General features: G+C 37.0%; 1 protein-coding gene across 2 annotated transcripts in view; it reads left to right on the plus strand.

The window, feature by feature from the left end:
- The window catches only part of slc25a21 (solute carrier family 25 member 21), a 154,569-nt gene that overhangs the window by 116,249 nt on the left and 14,236 nt on the right, over positions 1-24,084 (plus strand). For both annotated transcript variants that reach the window (XM_042338102.1, XM_007893353.2), the window contains exon 3: positions 13,715-13,798. In XM_042338102.1, coding sequence (XP_042194036.1) covers positions 13,715-13,798 — 84 coding nt within the window. The remainder of the gene's footprint in view (positions 1-13,714; positions 13,799-24,084) is intronic.

Here is a 24,084-nt window from a genome sequence, read left to right on the forward strand (position 1 = left end):
GGATTGAAAACAAAACGCGTGTTGTGGAAAGTTTACCACTTTGCACTTAAAACAGTAATGTGTTTGGAGATAGTGAACGTTAATTTGCATTTGTGGCAAAACTGAAATCTTGAATTGCATTCGGTTTGTGAGGGGGCTGTCCAAAAAATATATTTTTAGGAAAGAAAAACAGAAAATTTCAGGAAGGTGTCTGTGAACTGAAAACATTATTATCAGGATTCCACCCCCCTTTCCTGACCGCCTTCTAATAATGTCAAAGGTTTTGTGTACGCGCTTCACATCTGTTTCTGGTGAATATACATTTTTTTGGCAACATGAAGGTAGGACGTTCTCAAATTCTCAAAATCATTACAAATATACATTCTACCAAACAGAATGAGTTTCCAATTAGAGTTGTTTTCTACACAATACCTTTGCTTACGTAGAACCAAACCTATTTGTTAGGCTTTATTAGTGGATTGTGACAAGAATGCGATTGTACGGTTGAAGTGAGGAGAGTTCCACAGAGGCAAAGGGATGGAGTTACGGCTTTTCATTAACCTGGAAACCTCCTATTTACATGGTTCACAGCCTGGTCTCAGCTCACTTGGAGGTAACAAAGGGTGTCGGGCCCAAGATGCAGCAGGGGGCTCTCTCCTTTAGGGCTGCCATCTGAATCTGATCAGGTCAACTGCTTTAACTCCTGCCTCATTAGGGGAAATAAACAGGAGATTATGGTTCATGTAAGGATCACATTACAGAGAGTTGAAGCTTGTTCCAGACATTAGGTAGCTGATTATTTTTTGTGGATGCCTTGCTGTTTCTCCTTTAGTCAAGAATGCTAATTTGACTATTTTTTGTTAAACTTGCAATTACATAGGTTGAAAAGGAAGCAGCAACCTAACTAGAAAACTCATTAATAAAAGAAGACATGTCAGTCATTGGAGCACTTCACCTACTGGGGATGATGTCAGTCTGCTACAGAGACTTAGTACTGATGAGGGGCAGTAACTCAGTGCTCAAGCGATGCTTTGCCCTTGACATTTAAAGCATTTAATAACTCTGAATGAAGATCTGTTAAGTGCAGGAGAATGCGCTCTGATTTTAAGGCATATTTAAATTATGAGGGTGCACAAGCACATGGGTCTTTAATGTTGTATCCTCCCTGGTAAATAAAAAGAAGGGAATGAAAACGACTGTATGTTCTTGCTTGCTGCAGCCTAACAGTCTTCCTGACAGTTTTTATGGTCTTTGGCACATCAGGGGAGATGTCAGCTGATGTCACATTGATTCAGGATCATTTACAGGCACTTGAAAGGTGGGCAAAGGCAGTGTAGTTGTTTGTTACTGTTGTGTGTAACATTAACTTAGCTAGGAAAGGAAGTGTACAAACTTTTATAAAAACACAAGTGTTTCCTTGCTGATCCCTGAACAGTTCATTATCTGCAGTGCCTAAGGCAAGTACAAGGTCTATTGTGCAAGTGAAAGTTACTCTTCTACTTTCTGTTGTATGATTGCAAAACTGCTGATAAGCATGCTTATAGAAACGCTTGTGTAGAAAGTTAATCCTCTCAGCAAAATTAATACTGAATGTTTGTAGCCTAGGGTTAATCTTTTAAAAAANTTATGATTATGTTGGGCCAATATGCAGCGATTTTTGTTGAGATTCCTTTATGAGGAATATGAGTGGATTCTGCTTCCAGTGACTGCAAATGCATCACATCGACCCACAGGACCTCAACTCCAAAAGTAAATCGCAGCAGAACAGAGTTCCCAAATAGGTCGTTGTGATATATTTCTGATTTCCTTATTAAGGAATCTCATTAAAAGTTGCCGGATATTTGACTTTGATTGGGTTCCAATTGGAAATGAAGAGGAGATATTATTATCCTTGATGAAAACCCGCCAAATATAGCTTGTCAGTTCTCACTATAAATAAGGTAAACACCTAAGGTTTCAAGGTGAGAAGGGGATCAAAGAGAGAGATCAATTGTTTTTCAGGCCGATACGGTTTATATGTAAAACTTTCTGGGGTAAGATCTACAACCAGTTGTTTGGAAAAAGTTGATCATCTGATTGAAGAACATGAAAATCCTGCTTCCAACCACTTTCTCACAGCGCTTACCCGGAAGCTTTCAAGAATGGTTACTATCTTGCTGACATTCATTATTTTATACAGAGAATAATGGAAATTTAAGATTAATCACAATAATCTTTGGGCTCATGTAATATCGTAAGATCGACGGTGTGTTGTGTGAAACTTGATAGATTCCAGCTTTGTTATTGTGCTCTGGTATTCGCCTGGTTCCGTTGGTAGTGATTTTGCTGCAGAATTAGTCTAGGCAAGCCGACATGCTGCCTGGGTGACTATTTTATGCACGTGTAATGTGGCTATCCCTGTTCTGATATTCTAGTGTTGTGCTTTATTGGAGGATCCTTCCTTCGAATGATACATTAAACCAAGCTCCCATCTGCCTTTTCAGGTGACATTAAACATCCCATGGCACCACTTGAAAAGGGAAGAAGTCTCTCCTGGTGTCCAAGCCAAGAGTGTTCCAGATAAAATTGGTTATTCACCTCCTGGCTGTTTGTCGGACATGCTGTGGGCAAATTTGCATAGTGTTTACCTATAAATACAGTCATTACATTTTACAGTAAATACCGTGAAGCACTTTGAGACCTTTCGATGATTTGATGTATCAAATGCAAGAATTATTATCTGTTTCATAAATATATACTATTTCAGTTTGGAGTTGGCAGTGATGATGCAGTCCACATTTGAACACATGTTTCAAGTAGCCCAAGAGGATTGTCAACTGTTGCATTCTTAAATTAGCTATGTGGAGAAATAATCTGCAGATTTTCAATCAGTAAATTTCTCTGTACATTGTGCAATGGAATGCAATAAGTTGAAGTGACTTTGAATTGAAAATGCAGCTTCTGCTTAAAGGAGATGGCGGAGGCCCTTGAAAGGAATTATTTATAACCAGAGAATATTGGGTAAAATACCAAGCAAATATCTCATAAATAAAAAGGACATTTATTCTTAAAATAAACTGTAGAATTTTCCAGCATACAAATAATATGGGACCACATAACACCTTCAGAACCAGGACATTTGGCGTTAATGTGGTGTGTAACACAACAGGTGATGTTTTATAATAGACCTTTAACTGCTCCAGGTGTCATCTTACATGGATACTAACAATCTTTTACAAGTCGCATTTAAAAATAATGTTAAAAAGGCATAAAACTACAAACAGGTTGTAAAATCTGTTACAAGTTTGTTCAACTGATTGCTGCAGTGTCTCAGAGCACTTAGCATTTGTTTATAATACTATTTATGATCTTGTTCAGCTGATTGAAGTACGCAGTCTTGGCATATTAAAATATTCCCCTTTTACTACAGTGGGAAAATATGGGGCAAAATGTTTGCCTCTTATTAGCGATATTTCTTCCACCAAGGTACGCTATTAAATTCGGAGCTCTAATTAGGACTCATATAACTATGAAATTATAGAAAATTGCTTTAACTCTTACAAACCCCACAACGTCTATAAAGTGTAAATGGAATCATCCCTGCTGTTTCTCTGAGCCCATGAACTGCTGAGCAATCCGGCATTTATAAGAAAATTCCAGGCATAGCAGTGGTTCCCTGATCAACACAACCAACAGTTTGGTATTTAGCTAATTGGACATAATTTTTTGGGGGGCGAAGTAATGGAAGAACAAAAGCCCCCAAACTTGTCTAAATCCTTCTCAATGAAAGATTATTTCACCCACAAGATATACAATAATTCACTTTACAGTATATTCTGTGAAGCGCTTTGAGACGGCTCCATGATGTGATGAGGCACTATATCAAAAGTATTATTATTGGAAGAGGCTAAATGTGTCACTGGTGTGATAAATAATAGTTTTGGTCTATATAAAATGCATGCAGCATTTTTTTAAAAAAATCACAATTGTAAAGGTTTGGAGTGTTGGACATATTTTGAAGGTGAAAGCGGCAGCCAATTTGCTCATGGCAATGTCCCCAAAACAGCCGTGAAGTGAAAGCCCAATTTTATTTGGGGGATTGTTGGCCTGGGCACCAGGAGAAATTCCCTTGACTTTACAAATAGTGCCATGGAATAGTGCCACCAAAACAGGCAGACCGAACCTTGGATTAATATCTCATCCAAAGGAAGGCACTTCCAACAATGCAGCACACCAGCAATCCATTGGAGTCTCATCCTGGACTATACAAAGTCAAAGCGCCAACATGGGGCTTGAACCCACAACCTTCTGATTCAGAGTTGAGAGTGCTACCAACTGAGCCAGGCTGGCACACAATTTTGCATTGAGCACCCATACTTTGTTGAACCACCAAGGACGTAGAAGAAAATTAATTTTTAAGTGGGTATTATGCCCTCCACTGCATGTGTCAAACGTTCCATTAAATTGAAGCAGTTGGAGGACAATAGAATGTTTCTCTATTTACTGGTGTGCTTTGTTAGGGTAGCAATGTTACTGTACTTCTTCTAATCGTAAACTTCTCTCTGCCAAAACTGTTTCTAATCAAGTGATTATTAGTGGATTGTGATTGTGTCACCTCCTGTTTTAATGCATTAGGCTGTCACTGCCATTGTTGTAACTGTCAAACTTCCAATCACCATATAATTCAGTTGAATACTTCCAGTGTATACCTTGGAAACCTCCTGCATTGAAAATTGTGCAGCAAAATTAGCATCTAAATAAGGTTGACTGCATTTCTCAATGAGCTTAATTTAGAAAGAAAGAATTTATGCTATTTATAGTATGTAATCAGGTCAAAACGTCTCATTTCTTTTCAGTACTTGCTGTCAAGTGTCGTGACTCTTGTAATCAGACAAGGAAGCTATTTTGCTCTCCCAAAAGGTCCTATAAACAGGTCAATGATCATTTTATTTGGAGGATTGTTGACCAGGACATAGGAGGAACTCCCTTCTCTTTTCATATAATGTAATGACATCTTTAGTATCTGAAGAGCAGGTAGATGGGACCTCAGTTTAATTTATCATCTGAATGATGGCAGCTATGTCAACACAGTACTTCTCCAGTACTGAACTGGAGTTGTGATAAATTCTCATCCCGATTACTCCAAGAGTGGAATGGTGCTGCATTAAAATCTGAAATTAAGAGCAACTTTTCTGTTATTATGAACAGTATAAAACAATAATACGAAGATCTCTTTTGTTGCTTCATTTATGGTGCACTGTGAATACTTCCTAAATAATCTGGCTCCAGTTTTAATCTTATTGTTTAGAGTGTATTTCCTGCATACCTATCCCGAGCACCCTTGCTTCTCACCTAGTGGAAGAACCATTTAAAGTGAGCTACATGTAATCAGGTACAGCTGAAAGTGCATTTCAATTAAAAGTTTGGCAATGAGGGTTTCAGGTTCAAAGTCAGGCACGCAATGCTAACCTTACTTTCAGCTATAAGAAGTTTTACAGACCCCAAATGAATCATTTTTTTGGCCACGCTTGACCACCGCAAATTTAATTTGGGTTGCACGGCTTCTTATTTGATCTGGAAATAGTGAATGGCAGACCATTAGGTCATGCTCTGCATTCATTAAGAAAAAAAAGTAAAACTTTTTTATTAGGGTTCTAGGTCACCATTATTATATGGTTTACAATGGTGCCTTTTGCAATGACTTGTCAGATGAGTAGGGCAAACTGGTGCTTGAGGCACCATTGTAAACAATGTGAAACAGCTTCACTTTTACTGTTTAAGCCTTCCAATAAAGAAAGTATAAAATGGTCTGTTAGAGAGTATTTCATATAAAAATTTACATGTAACCAAAATCCCATTGTTGTTGTATGTGCTTTTTGCCAAAGAAGCCACAAACGGTGCAGTAAACAAGAAAAAATAATTGGCCACTGCAGGTTAGGGAAATGTTTGAATTAGCGAATGATTTACTGAGCATTGAGACCTTCGAAGGTTTATTCCACATAATCTCTGGAGTGGAGAATATCGTTCACCTCAAGCCGTCTTGCCATTTCAGAGTAAGAAATGCAATTTAAAGTAAGAATCCCAACACATTATTAAAATGAGAAGACCCAATGTGCAATCGCCACGTGTAGAAAGTGAAATATCCCAAATAGCTTACGGAACTTACACTTAATTTTTTTAACATAGAAAAAAAGTTGTCTCAGTTTTATCGATAGGTTTAAATTGTCAAAGTAACATTATTTTATTTGCTTGATCGATAATTTCTCTCTTCCAAAAGAAGAAGCTCTCAGGCAAATAAATATGTGTATAAAATATGCAGATAATAATAATAATCCTTGGATTTGATATAGTGCCTTATTACATCTTTCAGGCATCTCAAAGCGCTTCACAGAATATACTGTAAAATGAATTGACTGTATTTTTGTGTGTGAAACGTGGTAGCCAATTGCACACACTAGTGTCCCACAAACAGCCTGGATTGAATGATCAAAGGTTTTTTTTGAGGAATTATTATCCCGGAATGGCAGAAAAGTGATCCGTCAATTGACTAACAACCAGGTTGCTGCTTATTGCTAGGTAAACAGAGGCGTGTGAAGTAAGGAAACTGGCCCAACATTTTGCTCTGCTGGGAAGGTGAATGCTCTAACCTCTAATGCTCTAAGATACAGGACTCCACTCCAGATATAGAGAAAAGGAGAAAAACACTGAGAGAGAGTGTGTGGGGGTTGGGGGGTGGCTTATTATTCATACATAATTCAACAATGATAACAGCTTGCATTTATATAGCGAGCTTCATGTAGGGTAGAGTCTCAGAGTACTTAACAATGGAAGAGCCTGATGCCGAGCCGATGGGAAAGGGAAGATGACTGCAAGCATGGTCGAAGAGGAAGGTCTTCAGGCGGCAGCTGAAAATGGGGAAGAAAGGAGCTTCACAGAATATATTATAAAGTGTATATTTACAGACTGTATATTTTGTGGGTGAAATGGTAAAAATTTTATCAAAGGCTATCTCTCTCAGGTGATATTATTTAGATTTGTATTTAATGCTGACTTCTAGAGAATCGTTTTCTTTCTCACGAGTGGACTGGTCTACTACTAGTGTACATACAATGGAAAGATACCAAATCATTGGGAACAGCGGAACAAAGCACACATTCATGTAGAGCAGGCAACTTGGCGCTTTGGCATGTCCTCCCGACGTGAAAGGCACTCTAATTTTGTTGTTGGTTTGAAATCTGTGTCTACAAAGGAATTGTAAGGAAAAGCTCATTTGAAAGAGATCTCAGATTTATCTTGTGGTCAGAAGAAGGAACTAGTACCTTTTTAAATATAAATCCATTACTCATTCTATTCCAGCATTAAATCACATTGGCTTTCTCACTGGGTTCCTGTCTACTTTAATAGGGAAATGTGTCTCTGGGTAGTGAGTAAACCTGGATCAATATCCAGTTTTCAAGTTAAAATTCAATACTTTACTAGTGCAAGGCTCAGTTTACTATAGAGTGAGGAAAGAAGGAGGTTGCAAAAACACCTTTTGCTTCCCAAACAGACTGGTTTAGTTTCTTTGTATGTGTGTGTGTGTGTGTTGGGGGGGAGGGAAAAGTGTTGTGGCCAGATGTGTTATCAATGCCACATAATAAGTGCTGCCCTACCGACAAAAGTCTTGACAACCTGTTGTCTTTCAAGCCCCTTTCTTACCATAATACACAGGACTTGTGATGCTATGCCTGATAGGACAGTAGTATTATTCTGAGTGGAAAGCACTACTTAAATTCAAATTTCTTGCTCCAGATTGTTCTCAAAACTGAGTGCACGCAGAGAGCTCCACTAACCGGTGCCAGACACTGATTAGTTCATTCATCTTATTAAAGAAACCAGCAGTGTGACCGGTGCTCAATAATATTAAAAACTTTAAGGGCAGTCATTGGGCAGACTGACCCTTAATTTTTAAACTTAATATCTTCAGGTTCATTGATAATAGGAATAATAATCTTTCATTTTGGGTAGTGCCTTATCCTAACCTGAAGATTTAAACATTGGCTTTCCTGAAGTAAAAGTTATAGAATTAGATTGCAGCTTGTAAGTCAGTTCAATTCTGAAACCATTGCCTCGAGGTGCCTTCAGTAGCGGGGTTCCAAATCAAATCATTAAAACGAAACTATATTACGGCTTCAGTATTGATTTGAGGCAGAAACCATGTTAAATAGTTGCCAAAAATATAGTATAAAAGGGGCATTGAATTGTCAGCTCTCGCTGGTACCACTGGTTATAAATCTTGCGATCAAATAGTGTCAGATTATCAGGTGATGTTGCTGTGTGTACATTGGCTGCTGCGTTTGCCTACAAAATTCGCAGTCGCTACACTTTACAGTAAAATCCTGTGAAGCACTTTGAGACATCCTCCTTACCTAAAAGGGGCTATATCAAATGCAAGCATTATTTTAATACTGTATTATAGTTATGGTTGGGACGTCCTCCCGACGTGAAAGGCGCTCAATAAATGGAATCTTGTTGTTGTTGTTGTTGTTATGGTTAGTGCCGGTATGAAAAATGTCATGCGGTTCGTATGAGGAATAATTTTATTTTGATTGAAATGATCTTAAACTCACAGCACTAGTTGGGTATTTGGGTTTTGATCATTATCAAAAATACTTTCCAAAACAGTTATACTCACACTTTTAAAATGTTACTGTACAAAGAAACAGAAGTAGTGGTTAATAGTGCATGGGGTTCTCCTGACCACTTAATAGGTAACTGTTTTGTGTGTTTGATACCAAGCCAGACAAATCAAGAAGGTCTTAGGTTAAACTCTAGTCTATACTGAGTTAGCCAATCTCAGCTGGGTTTGTGGTGCTAGTTTAATACTTGGCTTCAGTGTCTCGTTGGCTAGGAAGGGGGAAAAAAATTGGGCTGGGTTCCTACTCCTGATCTTTTCCAGTGGCCCATGCTAACATGTGTGCGTACAGGGATAGATAAGATCAAATTCAGTTATGTTGCTCACTCTTACCCACATCCCCACACCCCATTGAATAACCTGCCAAAACTCAATATCTGTGTACAAGTATGAAGAATGACTACCACTAGGGTGATGTATTGGAAGACTTCCAGCACCTGTGGAATTGCACCCCAGCATGAGTTGGCTCCTTCAGTAGAGAAGGGAGAAGGGAGAAAATTGGAAAAACAAATGTATATTGAAAAATTGTCTAGCTTCAGAGTTACTACCTTACAGCTACAGACACCCACAATTCATGGAGAACAACATCTGGCATAACTTACAAAATAGCATTGTTCATGCACAGGATGGAAACAAGCTGGCAAAGTGTCCTACTGCGTATGCGAGGTAACGTTTTCTAACAGGGAAGACACAGTCTGAATCTTTATAGTTCAAATTCAACCACAACGTAAGCTCTTTTTTTTTCAAATATTTAATTTCTGGCAAATGCAGAAGCATTCCAGTGCTCATTTCAATTGTTAGCTTGTCCAATCGAAATCTTTTTATCCGAGACGTTTTATTCAACTCTAACTGGCTGCAAATGTTATCACTTTGGGTCCCAAAAATGGCTGCAAATAACTTTGAGCATTCACATCTGGAACAATGATTGCCGCCGAAGCGGTAACAAAACCACAAATCGGCGGAGGGTTGAGATGTTGTAAACCACAGAAGGATTATTCAGCAGCTTTATGAAACTGGTAAATCCCAGGGTTTTATTTACGTCAATCTGTAGCATCTTGTTGTTGTTTTGCAAAATATTATCGTTCCCGAAATGAATTGTGATTTGGCAATGTACATAATAACCGTGCTGCTGAGAAGGACAAGACGATACATTCATGTGACGATACATTAATGATTGGTTAAATTAGTGCCACAATTTAACTGAGTGTGAGGAACGTTACGGTATGGTTCAAAGGAAGGCAAAATAAAGCTTTGCTTTTTTTCCTGCAACGATCGTTTACTAATCAATCATTTTGTTGTCGGTATATAATGCAACATTTTAATTTCCAATTTCTTTTACCAATAACACAGTAAAATGAACTCTGTCCCTATTTTAAATAAAGAGATTTTTTTGGAGCGGTTTCTTCAATGCCAATTGCAATGCCCTTATTGCATACTCAGGAAAGCTCTATATTGAAAAATCCCTGACTGGAAGAGGCTTGAGCAGATAAAAATAGCATACAGCACTGCCAAGAGCAACAATTATACTTAATTAAACAGCTCGTGTGGAAAATCAGCTGTGAAATGAACAGAGGTGCTGGGGCTCTTAATGCTGTGCAACTCTCAATCTTGTGCTTTTTTTAAAAAAAGATAAAACGCTATCAAGAAATTAAGAGGATTTTATGTAAAAGCAAATAATAGGTGACACATCAGTGATTCAATTTCAGACCAGACAACATAATTTGGTGTTCTGCCTTTCTGATGTTTAATTTCTTTCTCGTTAAAAAATATTCCACTGATTATTGTTGGATTTAAAAAAGATTGTTGGAGTAAAAAAGGCAATTCTTTGGACGTCAAAGGAACCTTTTACAACATGTAAAATGATAAATCTTCAGGAACCAATAGATTCCCCTGTGAGTTCTGTAAACAATTTTGGTCAGCCTTAGTTCACTATTTATGGACTTAATTAGATTCTTTCTCAAATGGCTCCTTTCCAAGCACAGTAAAGGCAATACTTGTCTGCAATATTTAGAAAAACAAAATTGAGTGAACTGTGGTTTCTTTGGACCTATGTCAGTGCTGGAAAAGAACAAATTAATTTTAAATCTTTGTTTCATATTTAAAAGAGTAAGAGAATAGTTAAAGCATTCAGTGTAAAGTTTAGTACCATTCGTCAGGCAGCAAAATAAATACATTTAGTTGTGCAGTTCTTTGATGCCAATAGGTGATTTGGCTCACATAAAGTAAGTTTATAGAAATCGAGAAAATAGATGTGCTATTCCCTGTTTAGTTCCAATAACTATTTAATTGTTTAAATTTTGAGCCATATGATTGGGAGCAAATAAATCATAATTTATGCTTTGTTTTCTGCCTTGTTAAAGGTTGCTAAATTGAAAATCTATGAAACATAGAGCGAAGTATCAGTTGTGGATTTCTTGTTGGCTTTGTTTTTCACTTTTTTGAGAAAAAAATGCATTAAAACACTGGTATACAGAGTGATATGAGCTCAAACTGAAAATAAGTGCAACTCTACAACAAATGTGTATTTGTATTTTCATCCAACTATATATTGAATGTAATTATTTAAAATCACCTTATTAAATGTGATGGAATAGAAGATGAAATTCAGTTTGTAGAAATGGAAAAGATTTTCCATAATCTTTTTTGTAATTTGCATTTTTAGTTGTAATTCTGTTACGAGAATGACTCATTACATTGATTTTGCAATTGTTTCAAAACAATCTATTTCTGAACATTCAATATTAAGCACAAAATAATCTTAGATGCAGAAGTCTTCTTTCCATGCATGCAAAGTTTGCTGACACTTTTCAATATGAGTCAACGTCAGTATTCTTTGTAGCTTTCGTATTTTGTCTTACAAATTTATGCAATAAGCAAGAAACAACCATCTTAAACCTTAACAAAATTGGATTTGTTTGCGATTTATCAGCCAAAATACCTAATACTGGTAATAATGCTGGAGGAATTTTAAGAATCTTTAGAAGAAAAGAAATCATTGTTTTCAAAGGTGGAACTCTCTTCACACATGACAAAAGAAAGTGAAGCACTGCCCCTCTGATCACTGCTCCAATGTAATCTATTCTTCCTTATTCTGATTTAGTGTAATTTACTAGCAGTTATATAACATCTGTTTAAGATTTTGATATAGATCAGCCTTAAGTAGGTGTTACCTGAAGCCATACTTCCTCCTTTACAAATCTCTGTCCAGCAGTCAATATCTAACATAGTCTTAAGGTTCAAAGACATAGATGTCTAATATCAAACTGTGCCATTTTATCTGTCCTAGAGCTATATCCAACAAGGGCATTTTCCATCCCTTACTGTGGCAAGCACAAAATTCTGCTGCAAACATTCTGCAGAATGTGTCATATTGCACCTTTGCAAACTCATAGTTTGTTTGAAACAGTTGAAAAAATCCTTCATTTGTGGATAGCTAGTTCCAAAACAGTAAAGGATCATTAGGTGCACAGCTCCGAAGAGAAAGACAGATCACAATCCTCCTTACCTTTAAAATCTAACTTGAAATTGCAGCAATGTGTAGAAATAAACACTCACTCTATGACTTTGAGACCTCTCAGCTTAATTGGGGTAAAGCTGTCACATATGAACCATAATTGTTGTATGTCATGAATGTTACGAATGGGTCATGGTCATTTTATCACTAAGCTAAACTTCAATTACAGTTCATGTGGCAAAAATAAAATTTGCTCTGGACAAGAATGCTATGAAACTATTAATGGTGAAAGTGCCTTACCAGTTTTTGTAACATCAGAGTACAAATTTCAGTAGATCTCCAGTGCAACTGAAATATTACAATAAATTGTTATATTGATAAAAACAAGATGGTACATTCAGCGGTTTAATGTTGTACTTTTTAAGCATAGGAAATGCTATATTCAAATTACTTTCAACATTTCAAGCAGGAAATGTTGATTCCTTCAAATGCAGATTAGATAATTTTCTTTTAGGAAATAACATGGATGTAGTACATAGGTAGTTTGGGACAAATGTGCATGCGGCCGCCAGGAGGTTGGAAGGTGAACTAGATGGGCCTTGGTCTTTTTGTCGTCTAGCATTTCTTATGTTCTTATCTCAATTGTACCACTTTGTCCCAGTTGTTTTGAATGCAAGATTGGTGCAGAATGATTGCAATCAACACAGTAAATTAAGGCGTTTGTTCCTCTATGTATATTGTAATCACAGTTGGAAGAGAAACATTATGTTTCCGCATTGCTGTTCATTCAGGGACATGGATCCTTATGTTAAAAATTACACATCACTACTCTTCCTCAAACGAAACATGGATTCAATGAGTTATCGCAGTAATAATTCAGCTACAATATAAATTATAGAAATACCAATTCTGAGGTGGGACAGTTCTCATGACTTAATCCTCGAAATCTTTGGCTTAAAATTTTAGATTGTGCAGAATTTAGAGCTAATTCTTAAGAATTAGAATGTTTAGATGGGGACCTTAAATAGAACAAACTTAAAATTTTTGTAACCCTTTGAAAAAAGTTCAAGAAATATTTCATTGTTGTAACCCACCACAGCATATTAAAAAAAGTCTTCTGAATCAAACTACAATGCAGCAGCAGATCTCAGTATCTTTAAATTTAAATATGTTCACCTACGAAATACACAGTTGCTACTCTTTACAGTAAACTCCCAGATAAAATTGATCATTAACTTCATGGCTGCTTAGAGAACGTTACTCAGCTCAAATTGACTGTTGCATTTACTAGCAAAATACACATTATGTGAAACACCTTGATTCGTCCTTCCAATGTGAAGGGAACTAAATCGAATGCAAGTTTTATTATGTAAAATAGGAAGAGGATTCGTTGATTTATGCTGCATCTGGTGACTAAAAGTATTTACATATACATCCGTAATTCTTATGCTATCAATGCTCTGTTTATGTGAAGAATAGTCTAATAGGAAGTCAGTTTTTATGCTACTCAAATATACATGCAAATATTTTGTTACTGATGCTGCCAAGCCAGAGTTTAATAGGGAAAAGCTTGCACTGAACTCTGTTGTGGAATTGAGGTTGTTAAATTCACTCTCATTTTTTCCTAGGTTCCAAATTCAGAGGGGGAAGAACGACCCAAACAGTTACAGGAGTCTTAGTCACTGCTTCCAAACAATTTTACGTCAAGAAGGGTACAAACTTTGATTTCTATTTTGTCACTGCCAGTCTCACATTTGATATCCAGCACAGACTATCGACTTATTTCTGTTAAAAATACTCTGAAGCTCACATCATTTAACAAAGACTTTTTGTTTACATGTGAATAACACAGCTATGATTAATTATGGAAACAATTTGCTCCAAATGTGCTATAGTAGTTTTAACTCTACAAGCCTGTCTAGCCAGGTTTTTGAAAAAATCATACACTATATCTCTTGGACCCCTCATTGATTTCTCCACCTAATAATCTTATAAAATTCCCTCTTGAATTTGCTGAAATAATCTGCCTCCACCACCTCCCTAGGCAGTTCATGCTTCACATTCATCACTCTCTGGGGTCCACTTTGCCATATTTGGCAAAGTCCAAAACGAAAGCCTGGCCGAGAAATCGAACAGCTGTTTAGCGTTTCAAAATTCAGAAGCCCCCAAATGGAACTTACAATTAAAGCAACATATCCTGTTTGCTAATATTAGACAATGTGGCTTTCTTTGTGTAAAATTTGTTGTTTTTTCTTATTCTGTGGTTGATTCCTTGTCCACCTGTTGTGGGGTTTGTAACTATAGGTTGAAAATGCAAGGATCAACAACAAGGAGTTGCAAATAACCAGATGTGCTTCACGCTCACTTGAGGGAACTCTGCTCCAACCTGATTTCTTGAATTTTCCAAGTACAGTATTGTCTTCCTATTTATAGTTTTCTCCTGCTTGCAGCCTCTTGCAAGCTACTTATCAGGAGGTTGTTTAAGGCACCACTCAGCGTTCCCTCTCAAATCAACTTGTTGCACCTGCCTTTTGCAGAATTGAGAAGGATCAGCTGAGATACTGATGTATGGAATCTAGTATATGTGCAGTGACAGACTTGGAACTTTGTCCATTATCTGATGATCCTGAATCCTAACTTTCTACGGTGCAGGATATTATAAAGCATTGCTCAGCAATTAATTGTCTTCGCTTGAACAAGTAGAAAGGTAATTGTCTATTTGAGGTTGCTGCATCCGAACTGTTGTACAAACATAATTAAAGAAACCTTGGAAAACATCACTGTTCTTTCAGCCCCTCTAGAGTTTTGTGTGACACTTCTCCAGCTTTAACACCAGACACTTGCCCATAAAGGTTTTCTCCCGTAAAACAAACGAAAAAGAATCCTCATTATAAACAAATACCAAACAGATCAGTATTGTTAGTAAGTGGATAAAAGAGACACCAATATTTATTCAGATGGACACCAATATGTATTAATTGACACTTTTCATTTACAAGTAAACACTCAATATACTTAGTTAGAACACTCATGACATTATATAACCACTGTGCTTCCTTCTACTGTCATCTCGCTCCAGAGGAAGGAGATAATTATTTATAAATTGTAAATTCCTATTTCCATCCACTGTTAAGTCAATGCCATTTTCAGAAGCAAATACTGTGTTTCGATATTTCATAAGATCAAAGTCTTATTTATTTTGATCTTGACAAATGGCACTTATATACTGTAATTCGCTTTCAGACAGCAGAGGTTAACCCACTGGGAATACATCTGTTTATTGAGAGCTGACAGTTTTACAGCCTGCATAAACCTGATCTTGTGCTAGTACCAGGAGCAAAGATGAATGTGTGCATGTGGGAACATAAAAGTGATTAGTGAGTTATTTTATTATCTCTGTAAGATGGTATCTTGCTGCGGTATTAACTTTTATCAAACTAGATTTAAGATCTCTATTGTTCATTAACTTCTTGTTGGATACAAACCCACATATAATGATAGATAACTGTGAAACATTTGCCAAACGTTTAGCATTTGGATAAATTATACTGTCTGTGAGGAGGAATCCCTGCTACACTAAATTAGCATATAGATGTGATCCTAGTAAAATCAAAATAATTAAAAATCTGCTTAATTTGGAACAGTTGATCAAAATCTACTGACTTGCCTATTTAATAGATGTTCAGATGTGAAGAAAAAGTAATCTTTAAATCAACTATTGTGTCAATTAGTTCAAGCTAAGCAAGCTCGCTCTGTTAGATGGAACTAGTAGTCAATAAAACACTGTACAAATTACTAGCAATAAATCTAGGTAATAATGAATTGAAAGATGCCCATCCTTTGAGCATCTTGCGACAGTGGCAAGTGCTGTGCTTTATCATGAGGTAAAGTTCAATATTAAAAGATACTGACTTAATCTTTGCGTGTGAAAATATTTGTGAAAAACCTGATGTACAATTGCATTTATATTCTTTATTAGATTATATTCCAAATGTCTACCATTCAAATATCAAATAATCGAAATTAATTTTGATTGATTCTGAATTATCAACCTGCAACAGTATTGCTAACCACTCATTATATAATAAGGATGGGACATTGAGATTAGCACATTGCTATTTTACCCAATTGTCGGACTAAGTCAGCAATTTAATTTGTGTTAGTTTACAGATAATAACATAGAAGAGGAAATTAATCTGTTAGTAATATAATCTTAAAAGTAATCCACAAAGCAATTGAAATCACTGGCTCTACGAAGCATTTAGTGATGATTACTTTAAAGAAAGTTCTTCTCTGTTCTCTAAAGATGAACTAAAAAAGCAATCAGAAAAAAAGTTTAAACATTACTCTGCATTTTATAGTGTTCCATTTTTGGTGATAATTTTTGACTTTGTCCTATATCCGCATTCACATGCCATCTATTTAGCAGTATGGCATGTTGCTCAAGTAGTGAAACGGGTTTCCCTTGTATCATTCAGTCATGACGATCAGTCAGTTTTCAATTAGCTGTTTAGTATGATATTGCAATATAGAGAAAAACTGATTGCGGCAGTTCAACACACAATTGAAAGACTAATCTACTAGGAGCTGATTTATAGGGCATCTTATACTGTGGCGTTTTAAAAGCCACGTAAGTTCACCCTCCATTGCTCAGCTGGAAGCTCGTGATTGGCAGAGGTGGACTAAACTGCACCGCTGTTGCTCCAGCCACGATTGATGTTTTCTTGCATTGCATCTCTGTGAACCATTACTAGTAGGAGCCAATGACTTTGATCAAGGTTATGTTCTATAATGACTGAATGGTAATTCCACCTCAGCATCAGACGTCCTATGGTGAAATCGTGAGGAAGTATCATCTTTATGTGATTCACTCAATATGTGTCTACAAACAGCAAGAAGTTAGAATGGTTGTCTAGTGACTCGAGAAAATGATTATATATTTTAAACTTGTAGAAAACTGCAAGTATTTTAAGTTATATTTATTTACCTTTGGTTTAATATTGGTTACAGACTAATAGTCAGCAACAATAATACATGCATTTGATACAGTGCTTTGTTATGTCTCAAAATGCTTCACTCAATGAGTTACAGTACATTGAAGTGAAGTGACTGTTATCATGTACACAAATGCATCAGCTAATCTGCACCAACAAAGTAAACCAATCTGAACCAACAATTCAGTAGACAGGTCTTTGGTTTAATATCCCATCCTAGGATAGGATGTAGTATTAGCTTTTGTTTATCAAACAACATGAGGATATCAAAACAGTCCCAAGGATTTTTTGTCCACATTCAGACCTAGCATCAGCATCAGGCATTCTGGATTTAACGTGTGCTGCATACAGGTATATAATAATCCTTGCCTTTGATAGCGCCTTATCACGTTATGGAGACATCTCAAAGTGCTTCACAGAATATATTGTAAAGTGGATTGACTGTATATTTTGTGGGCAAAACAGATCCCCCAAACTGAACTTCATAAGAATGTCTGCTCCCCCAAGTTTGACATTTGTTTACCTCATCAGTCATCTTTCTGACCTCAGTAAATTAGATGCTTAATTTAGCAGCAATTTCTGTACCATCAAATCCATGTGTATCAGTTGCACCTATAAATACATTTCAATCCCTGGGAGATACGGGGGGAGAATTAAAGTATCCCCAATCTTCTATCGGAGATGTCTTAGCAGGAAACCCCCCCAAAGAATTGCAAAAACCATCTTGCAACAAAGTTGTATTTCATTTTTGTTGCCTGCGGTTAGAGATGAAACAGATCTCATTTTGCTATGTTACAGTACAGCTACCTATTCAAGTTTGTATTGTGGGCAGATCAACAGTGATCAAAAGAGTTTTGTCTTGTTACCCAATAAACAGTTGACAATGAATAGCTTGGGGGAAGTGATTGATCAGGTTATCTGCCTACCTATCTCTAACAGACTGTAGATATGCATCTCTGCAACACTTAAAAAAGGGATGTTTACCAGGTTCCTATAGCAACATAGCATTTTAGCAATCAAGAGAGTGACCTATTCTCAGTATATTCTGCTGATCTATCAGTGTAGACAAGTGAAAGCAGCAGGTGGGTGCCTTGCTGTTCACACAAGGAGTAAAGAGCAGGAGGATGCAGGTGGGACACATCCTTTACTTATCTAACAATTCTAAAAAAACAGCTTGGGTTGACGGTGGCCATATGAAATAAAGGTTGTTCCTGTTGGTGGAGAACTGATCAGATATTGTTGAGGATGAAATTCAGTTCACTCAGTGAACTCAGCCCGCTGTAATGGTTTAGCTGCTTGCTAAATGAGATAATGATTGTTTTGTTACACTTTGCGGCTTGGGTTGTTAGATTTTTTTTCTGCATTGTATTTTCTAAAGGAAAGTGTGTGGACAGTTTGGCTTCAGGTGATCCACAACGAGAATGAGGTACACTTAGGGGAAACCACCATCAAGTTATCAAGCATACCAAAGAATCATGAGTTTTTTGTTGTGCATTAATAGCACTGTTAGTGGCTTGTACCTTAAGATAACAGGCAACGTCCCCAGGTAATGCCTCCATTCACACATGTGGTGACAGATTATTGCGTGCAAGTTTCTAGCACCTCTGTTTGCACAGCAATCCTTCAATGACAGTTTCCTATCAAGAGCAAGCAGGGCCTCATCAATAATGCACATCAGCCATTCAGCTTGTAATATTTGTCATATATCAAGTTACTGCTTTGTTGTTTCCAGGTGATGAATGGATACCACTATAAATGTTTTTAAAACGATTGCAGTCTCTAACAAAAAAAACTTATTTAGGGGAATGACTCCTTTGAACCTACACTGCAAGAAAATTCAGAGAGATATCATAGACACTAAATAGGTCATTCTCCACATGAGGGAAAGTTAATGGTAATGGGGGTTGGGCACAGACAGATGCGGAAAATCAGATTGGTATTTAAATTGGTCATAGTCAAACTCTCAATTATGTGATTCTTTATGCTTGAAATGTACACTGGGCACACAGCATTGTTAGTTAAACCTGTAACTGTTTTTTCACTGCATTGCATCAGGATTCTTATTCAATTCCCCTCTGATCATTAAGCGTTAAACAATGATGTTACAAGACTTTTGCTGTCAATTTTGTGGTAACCGTAATGTTAATTGTAGTGTTCTTTGTTTACAGCAAGGTTAGTGGGGTTTTTTTTGCAATTCACCCAGATTATTCCAGGAGAAGACTGACAATGAGATACAGGATTTTATCTACCTTTCTAAGTCAAAAGGGATCTTTTATCTTATTCTCTCTTTGAGAAAGGCTTTTGTTACATCTACATCCACAATATTAATCCATTCACAATGAATCTCATTTCAGTCTTAGATAACTCCCAATAGCACTTGAGCAGCTGAATACTACTGAAGATATTTTTTTGAGGTGGGAGGGTGAGTGCTGAAGTCACACATTGATATTTACCATTATCACTTGTGTTTTCCTTTCTCCATAACTTACTTAAGACAGTATTCTGTTTTTACTGTATACAATGTGTTTTAAGATGTCTAGGAAATGATAAGTACATATTTCTGAGCTGTTGAAAGAACAGCAATTCTACCCATTTAAAAAGAAAAGGCAATGGAGTCATGGGTCATGCCCTTCTGTGCCAGACAATCCTTATGACTGCTGATTTGTAGCTGCTAACACATTCTTGCACAGAAAAAAACATCTTTGGGGAAGTTGCATTGCCAACTCATTCTGAATACTAGAAATATTGTTTAATCTCAGATTGATGACCATGGTTTTCAGTAAATGTTTCCCAGCACCTTGGGTCTCCCTCCCAACGTGAAAGGCATTATACAAATGTAATTTTGTATTGTAATATTTTTGTGCTGAGTAATATGATTTTTGATCTAATCATTTTTGATGATAGTCACATCTATCAGATCAGAATAGAACAAACTATAACAGCCATCTTCCATTCCTGGTCCCAACACGTATATTGGCACAAACCAAAATCTTTGTTAATTTGACCATGGAGTCGAAAATATCATGATTTCTAGTAGCATTCTTTAACTCAGGAATATCAGTTGAGAGACCAATTCATTGCAACTTGATTGCTTAGCCATTTTAGATAAGAAAGAAGGAAAGCATCATTGAGCTTGTTGATCCTTTTTGGGACTACGAATAAACAGAGTTGCATAGGTCTCTTGACACAAAATTTTGCAAGCATTAAGCAGAGGTGCACATACCATAATACCTCTCAGCATGATTAACCCAAATGCTAAACTTCAAGACTTAGAAGTAAAGCATAATAAGATACTCAAACTTTATGAATGAGAAATTCTATAACCAGCAGAGATTGAATTTATCTATGTATTTAAAAATATATATTTTAAACTAATTGGTAATGAAATTTTGATTCCTGTCATCCACAAATGTCTTCATTTATTTGACTGAATATTGAGCTACATTTTCTGCTTTATTTACAGTACATTGCTCTTGTAAAATCAACAATTAAACAATAAAAAGAATTAAACGTTGATCCTGATTTACCGCTAGGTGATTCGGAGAATAATATTTATATATTATGATATTTATAATAAATTTTAAAAAATTAAACAAATAAAAAAAAATTACCAGATTAAAGCCCGGGAATTTAAATTTCTTTTAGAAATAGCCTCATGTTCATGAATTTAAGACCAATGCAGAAATCCCATAACGTTTCTATTTCTTTCAAATGAGATGTTAAACCAAAGTCCCGTCTGCCTGTTCAGGTGGACGTTAACGATCCCATGACACTGTTCGAAAAGAGAAGGGAGTTTCTTCTGGTGTCCTGGCCAACAATCTACCAAATAACATTTGTTACTTACTTATTATTCAAGTATTATTATATGACTGGTATAATCACTTCACATTGAATAAGGGGCCGACCAGTGATACCACAGCTTTGGTTCATTCTATTCTCATAGTTCATGCTCAGCATATCACATGACCATAAAAGTTTACACGATTCAGTGGAAACTTGAGCCAAAACCTTCATGAAATGATTATGCTGATCATTCTTATTTAAGTCATGACTATTTGTAACTTGACGTGAACTACAATTTCTAACCACAAGTTCCTTTTAAACATTCACTAAATCATTCAGTGAGAGGAAAATGGTCTGGCAACGCACCACTGTAACTTTCCATTTCATCTATCTCTTTGGATCACAATTCCACTTTATTTGCCTTTCCTGATCTAGATGGAGCGTAGGTTTCATTCTGTTGAAGTATATATAGTATAATTTTTTTTTACATTATTTCGATACCAGGAGCCACTTCCTTTGAGGTCAGATTCTTAAGGTGCCCATTTGCAAGTAGCGAAGATAATTCACTTTACAGTATATTCTGTGAAGTGCCAGAGTCTCTCTCACACCAGGCTCCTTGACCGTTTCACCCCCATCCTCGCCCGACTCCACTGGCTTCCCATCACACAGAGGATACAGTCCAAGATCCTGGTCCTCACCTTCAAAGTGCTCCATGGCCTTGCTCACCCCTACCTCTGCGACCTCCTAACTCCCTACCAACCTGCCTGCTCCCTCCGCTCAGCGAGCTCCAGCCTGCTTCACATCCCTCATCTCGCCCGCCCAATGATGGCGGGCGGGCCTTCAGCCACTCTGACCCCACCCTCTGGAACTCCATCCCGCAGTCCCTCCGCCTCGCCCCTCCCTTGGCTCCTTCAAGACCCATTCTCAAGACCCTCCTATTCGACCGGGCTTTCGATCATTCTCCTCCCCATTCTGTCCTCCACCCGCCCCGATCCCAACCACCAGCTCATGTCTGAAACACTGATTGTTCAGTGCCTTGGGACGTCCTTCCGACGTGAAAGGTGCTATAAAATGTAATTTTGTTGTGGTACAGGATTTGCTGGCAGATTGTCAGAGGAGAATTCTGATAATTCCCACAATGAGCTGTGAGTCAGTTTCTTTTGTGTGAACGCTCCTCATTCCATATTTCACAACAATAAAAGCTTCATGTATACATCGGGGAAAAAATACTCTTTTAGTCCTTTCTTTAACTCTCCTAGGTGTGTCAGGAGTAACTATTTCAAAGAAGGCTGTTTTCATCCTGATTTTGACACTGTACTAATGTCTCATCTATTTTATGCACATTTCATATGAATTTCAGTGGCTTTCTCATGCAGTCCCAGAACCAATGAACACATTGAGCTGTTCCCTCTGGATTTCACTGGTTTCAGTTAAAATCTTACTAATTACTTATCAAGACTCAATTTTATAAAAATCCATCAGGACATGGACCTAATTTTTTAACCTATGATTGTAACAAATGCTTCTGCAAAGCAACCCAGCAACAAGATATAAACATAACAGAATCTTGCTACAGTGATGTGGAGGAGGTTCCAGTAGTTTCTTTTACTTTTTTCAGTTCTAAGGTTCAAGACACTTGTAAGATTTAAATAAGGCCCTATTTTTATTATAATCCTTGCATTTGATCCAGCGCTTTTCACGTTGGGAAAAAGTTTTGTCCACAAAATTTACAGTCAATTCACTTTACAGTATATTCTGTGAAGTGCTTTAAGTCATCTCGCAATGTGATAAGGCGCTATATCAAATGCAAAAATTCATATTATTATATGTCTCAAAGTGCAGCATCCAGTGCAAAGTGTAGTGGGTTTGCATTTTGTAGGTGATTATTCTTGTTGCTCATATTTATGCTCATAAATACAGTGTTCCATTACCACAACTGACATGTGACGATTTTCTAATCCATTGCTGTATATACCATCAGTGTGGTCAATGTTCGATCACTTGGAAAGAAATGATTTGGCAAAGCTTGCCCTCTCCAAGATACGGCTCTCACATTGGCCCTCAACCTCATTCCATTTGGCAACTCACTGTACTGTTTGGGTTGTCAGTAATTGCATTTGTAAAATAGAATCCAGAATTCATCAGTTATAACTTAAGAAAATTATTGCAAGCTTTCATATCTGTCGAGAACAGTGGGGGAAAAAAGGACCTCAGCTTTTATTTGTTTATTTTCCACAGATTGTTCACCTTATTTCCTGTGTCAAAAATTGTTAGTCTCTTCTACTAAAAGTTTCCATGTGCTCCACAATGAAAACGAATGAGGTTTATGAAAAAGAAAGTAAACTGAGATCTTGTTTTTGTAAACAGGTTCAAAAATATCATCTAACTGGTAGTTTGGGGTTTTTCATTTTTAATTCACTGTCTTTTTCAACTCATTATCTTCTGCCCTTCTGTATAAAGGCCCTCACGCCAGATACCCACATCCATCTAACAGAACAAGTCGTGGCCCGTGTCCAAGACTTAACAGTGGTAGATGGTAGAAACTGCACAGGAGCCTTTCATAGAGGAAGTTTCTCATTTTAGTGATGAATACTTTACTTTATCGCCTGAACTCACAGCTAAGAGAATCGCAAGGCACAACACAATCCTGACAATCTCCAAAAATTAAAGTTCTCTAACTTTGCTTGGTCTTCAAATACTGTGAGTGTCAGTGAAAAGCTCACTGGGGGGAATTTGACCACCTATACTTTTTTTTCTGAAAGTATCCAATCATATTAAATTACACGTAGTTATGCACAGAGCTCCACTTCCTTAATTGGGTCTATCCAATACGCTTCACACTATTTGATTTTGCATTTTCCTGTCATTGACACTGGACGCATCATATTATTGGCTCTCATAGTTGCTGGAAAAGTGATTTATTAGCATTAAACGTCTCACTGCCATTAGTTACAAAATTAGTTAGTTAGTTGGGAGTCCTGTAGCTCAGTGGTTAGAGCACTCGCTTTGCAAGCGAGAGACCTGAGTTCAATTCCAGGCAGGGCGAAACCTTGGGCAAGTTTCCTTACTCCACACACCTAATAATAATCCCTCCAAAACCCAAAACAATAATAAATTGGTCATTTTCAATCTATGACTGTTTGTGGGACATTGCTGTGCGCAATTGGCTGCCGCGTTCGCCCACAAATATATACAGTCAATTCACTTTACAGTGTGTTCTG

Source organism: Callorhinchus milii, unplaced genomic scaffold (assembly GCF_018977255.1).
Source record: "Callorhinchus milii isolate IMCB2004 unplaced genomic scaffold, IMCB_Cmil_1.0 Scaffold9, whole genome shotgun sequence".
NCBI lineage: Eukaryota > Metazoa > Chordata > Chondrichthyes > Chimaeriformes > Callorhinchidae > Callorhinchus > Callorhinchus milii.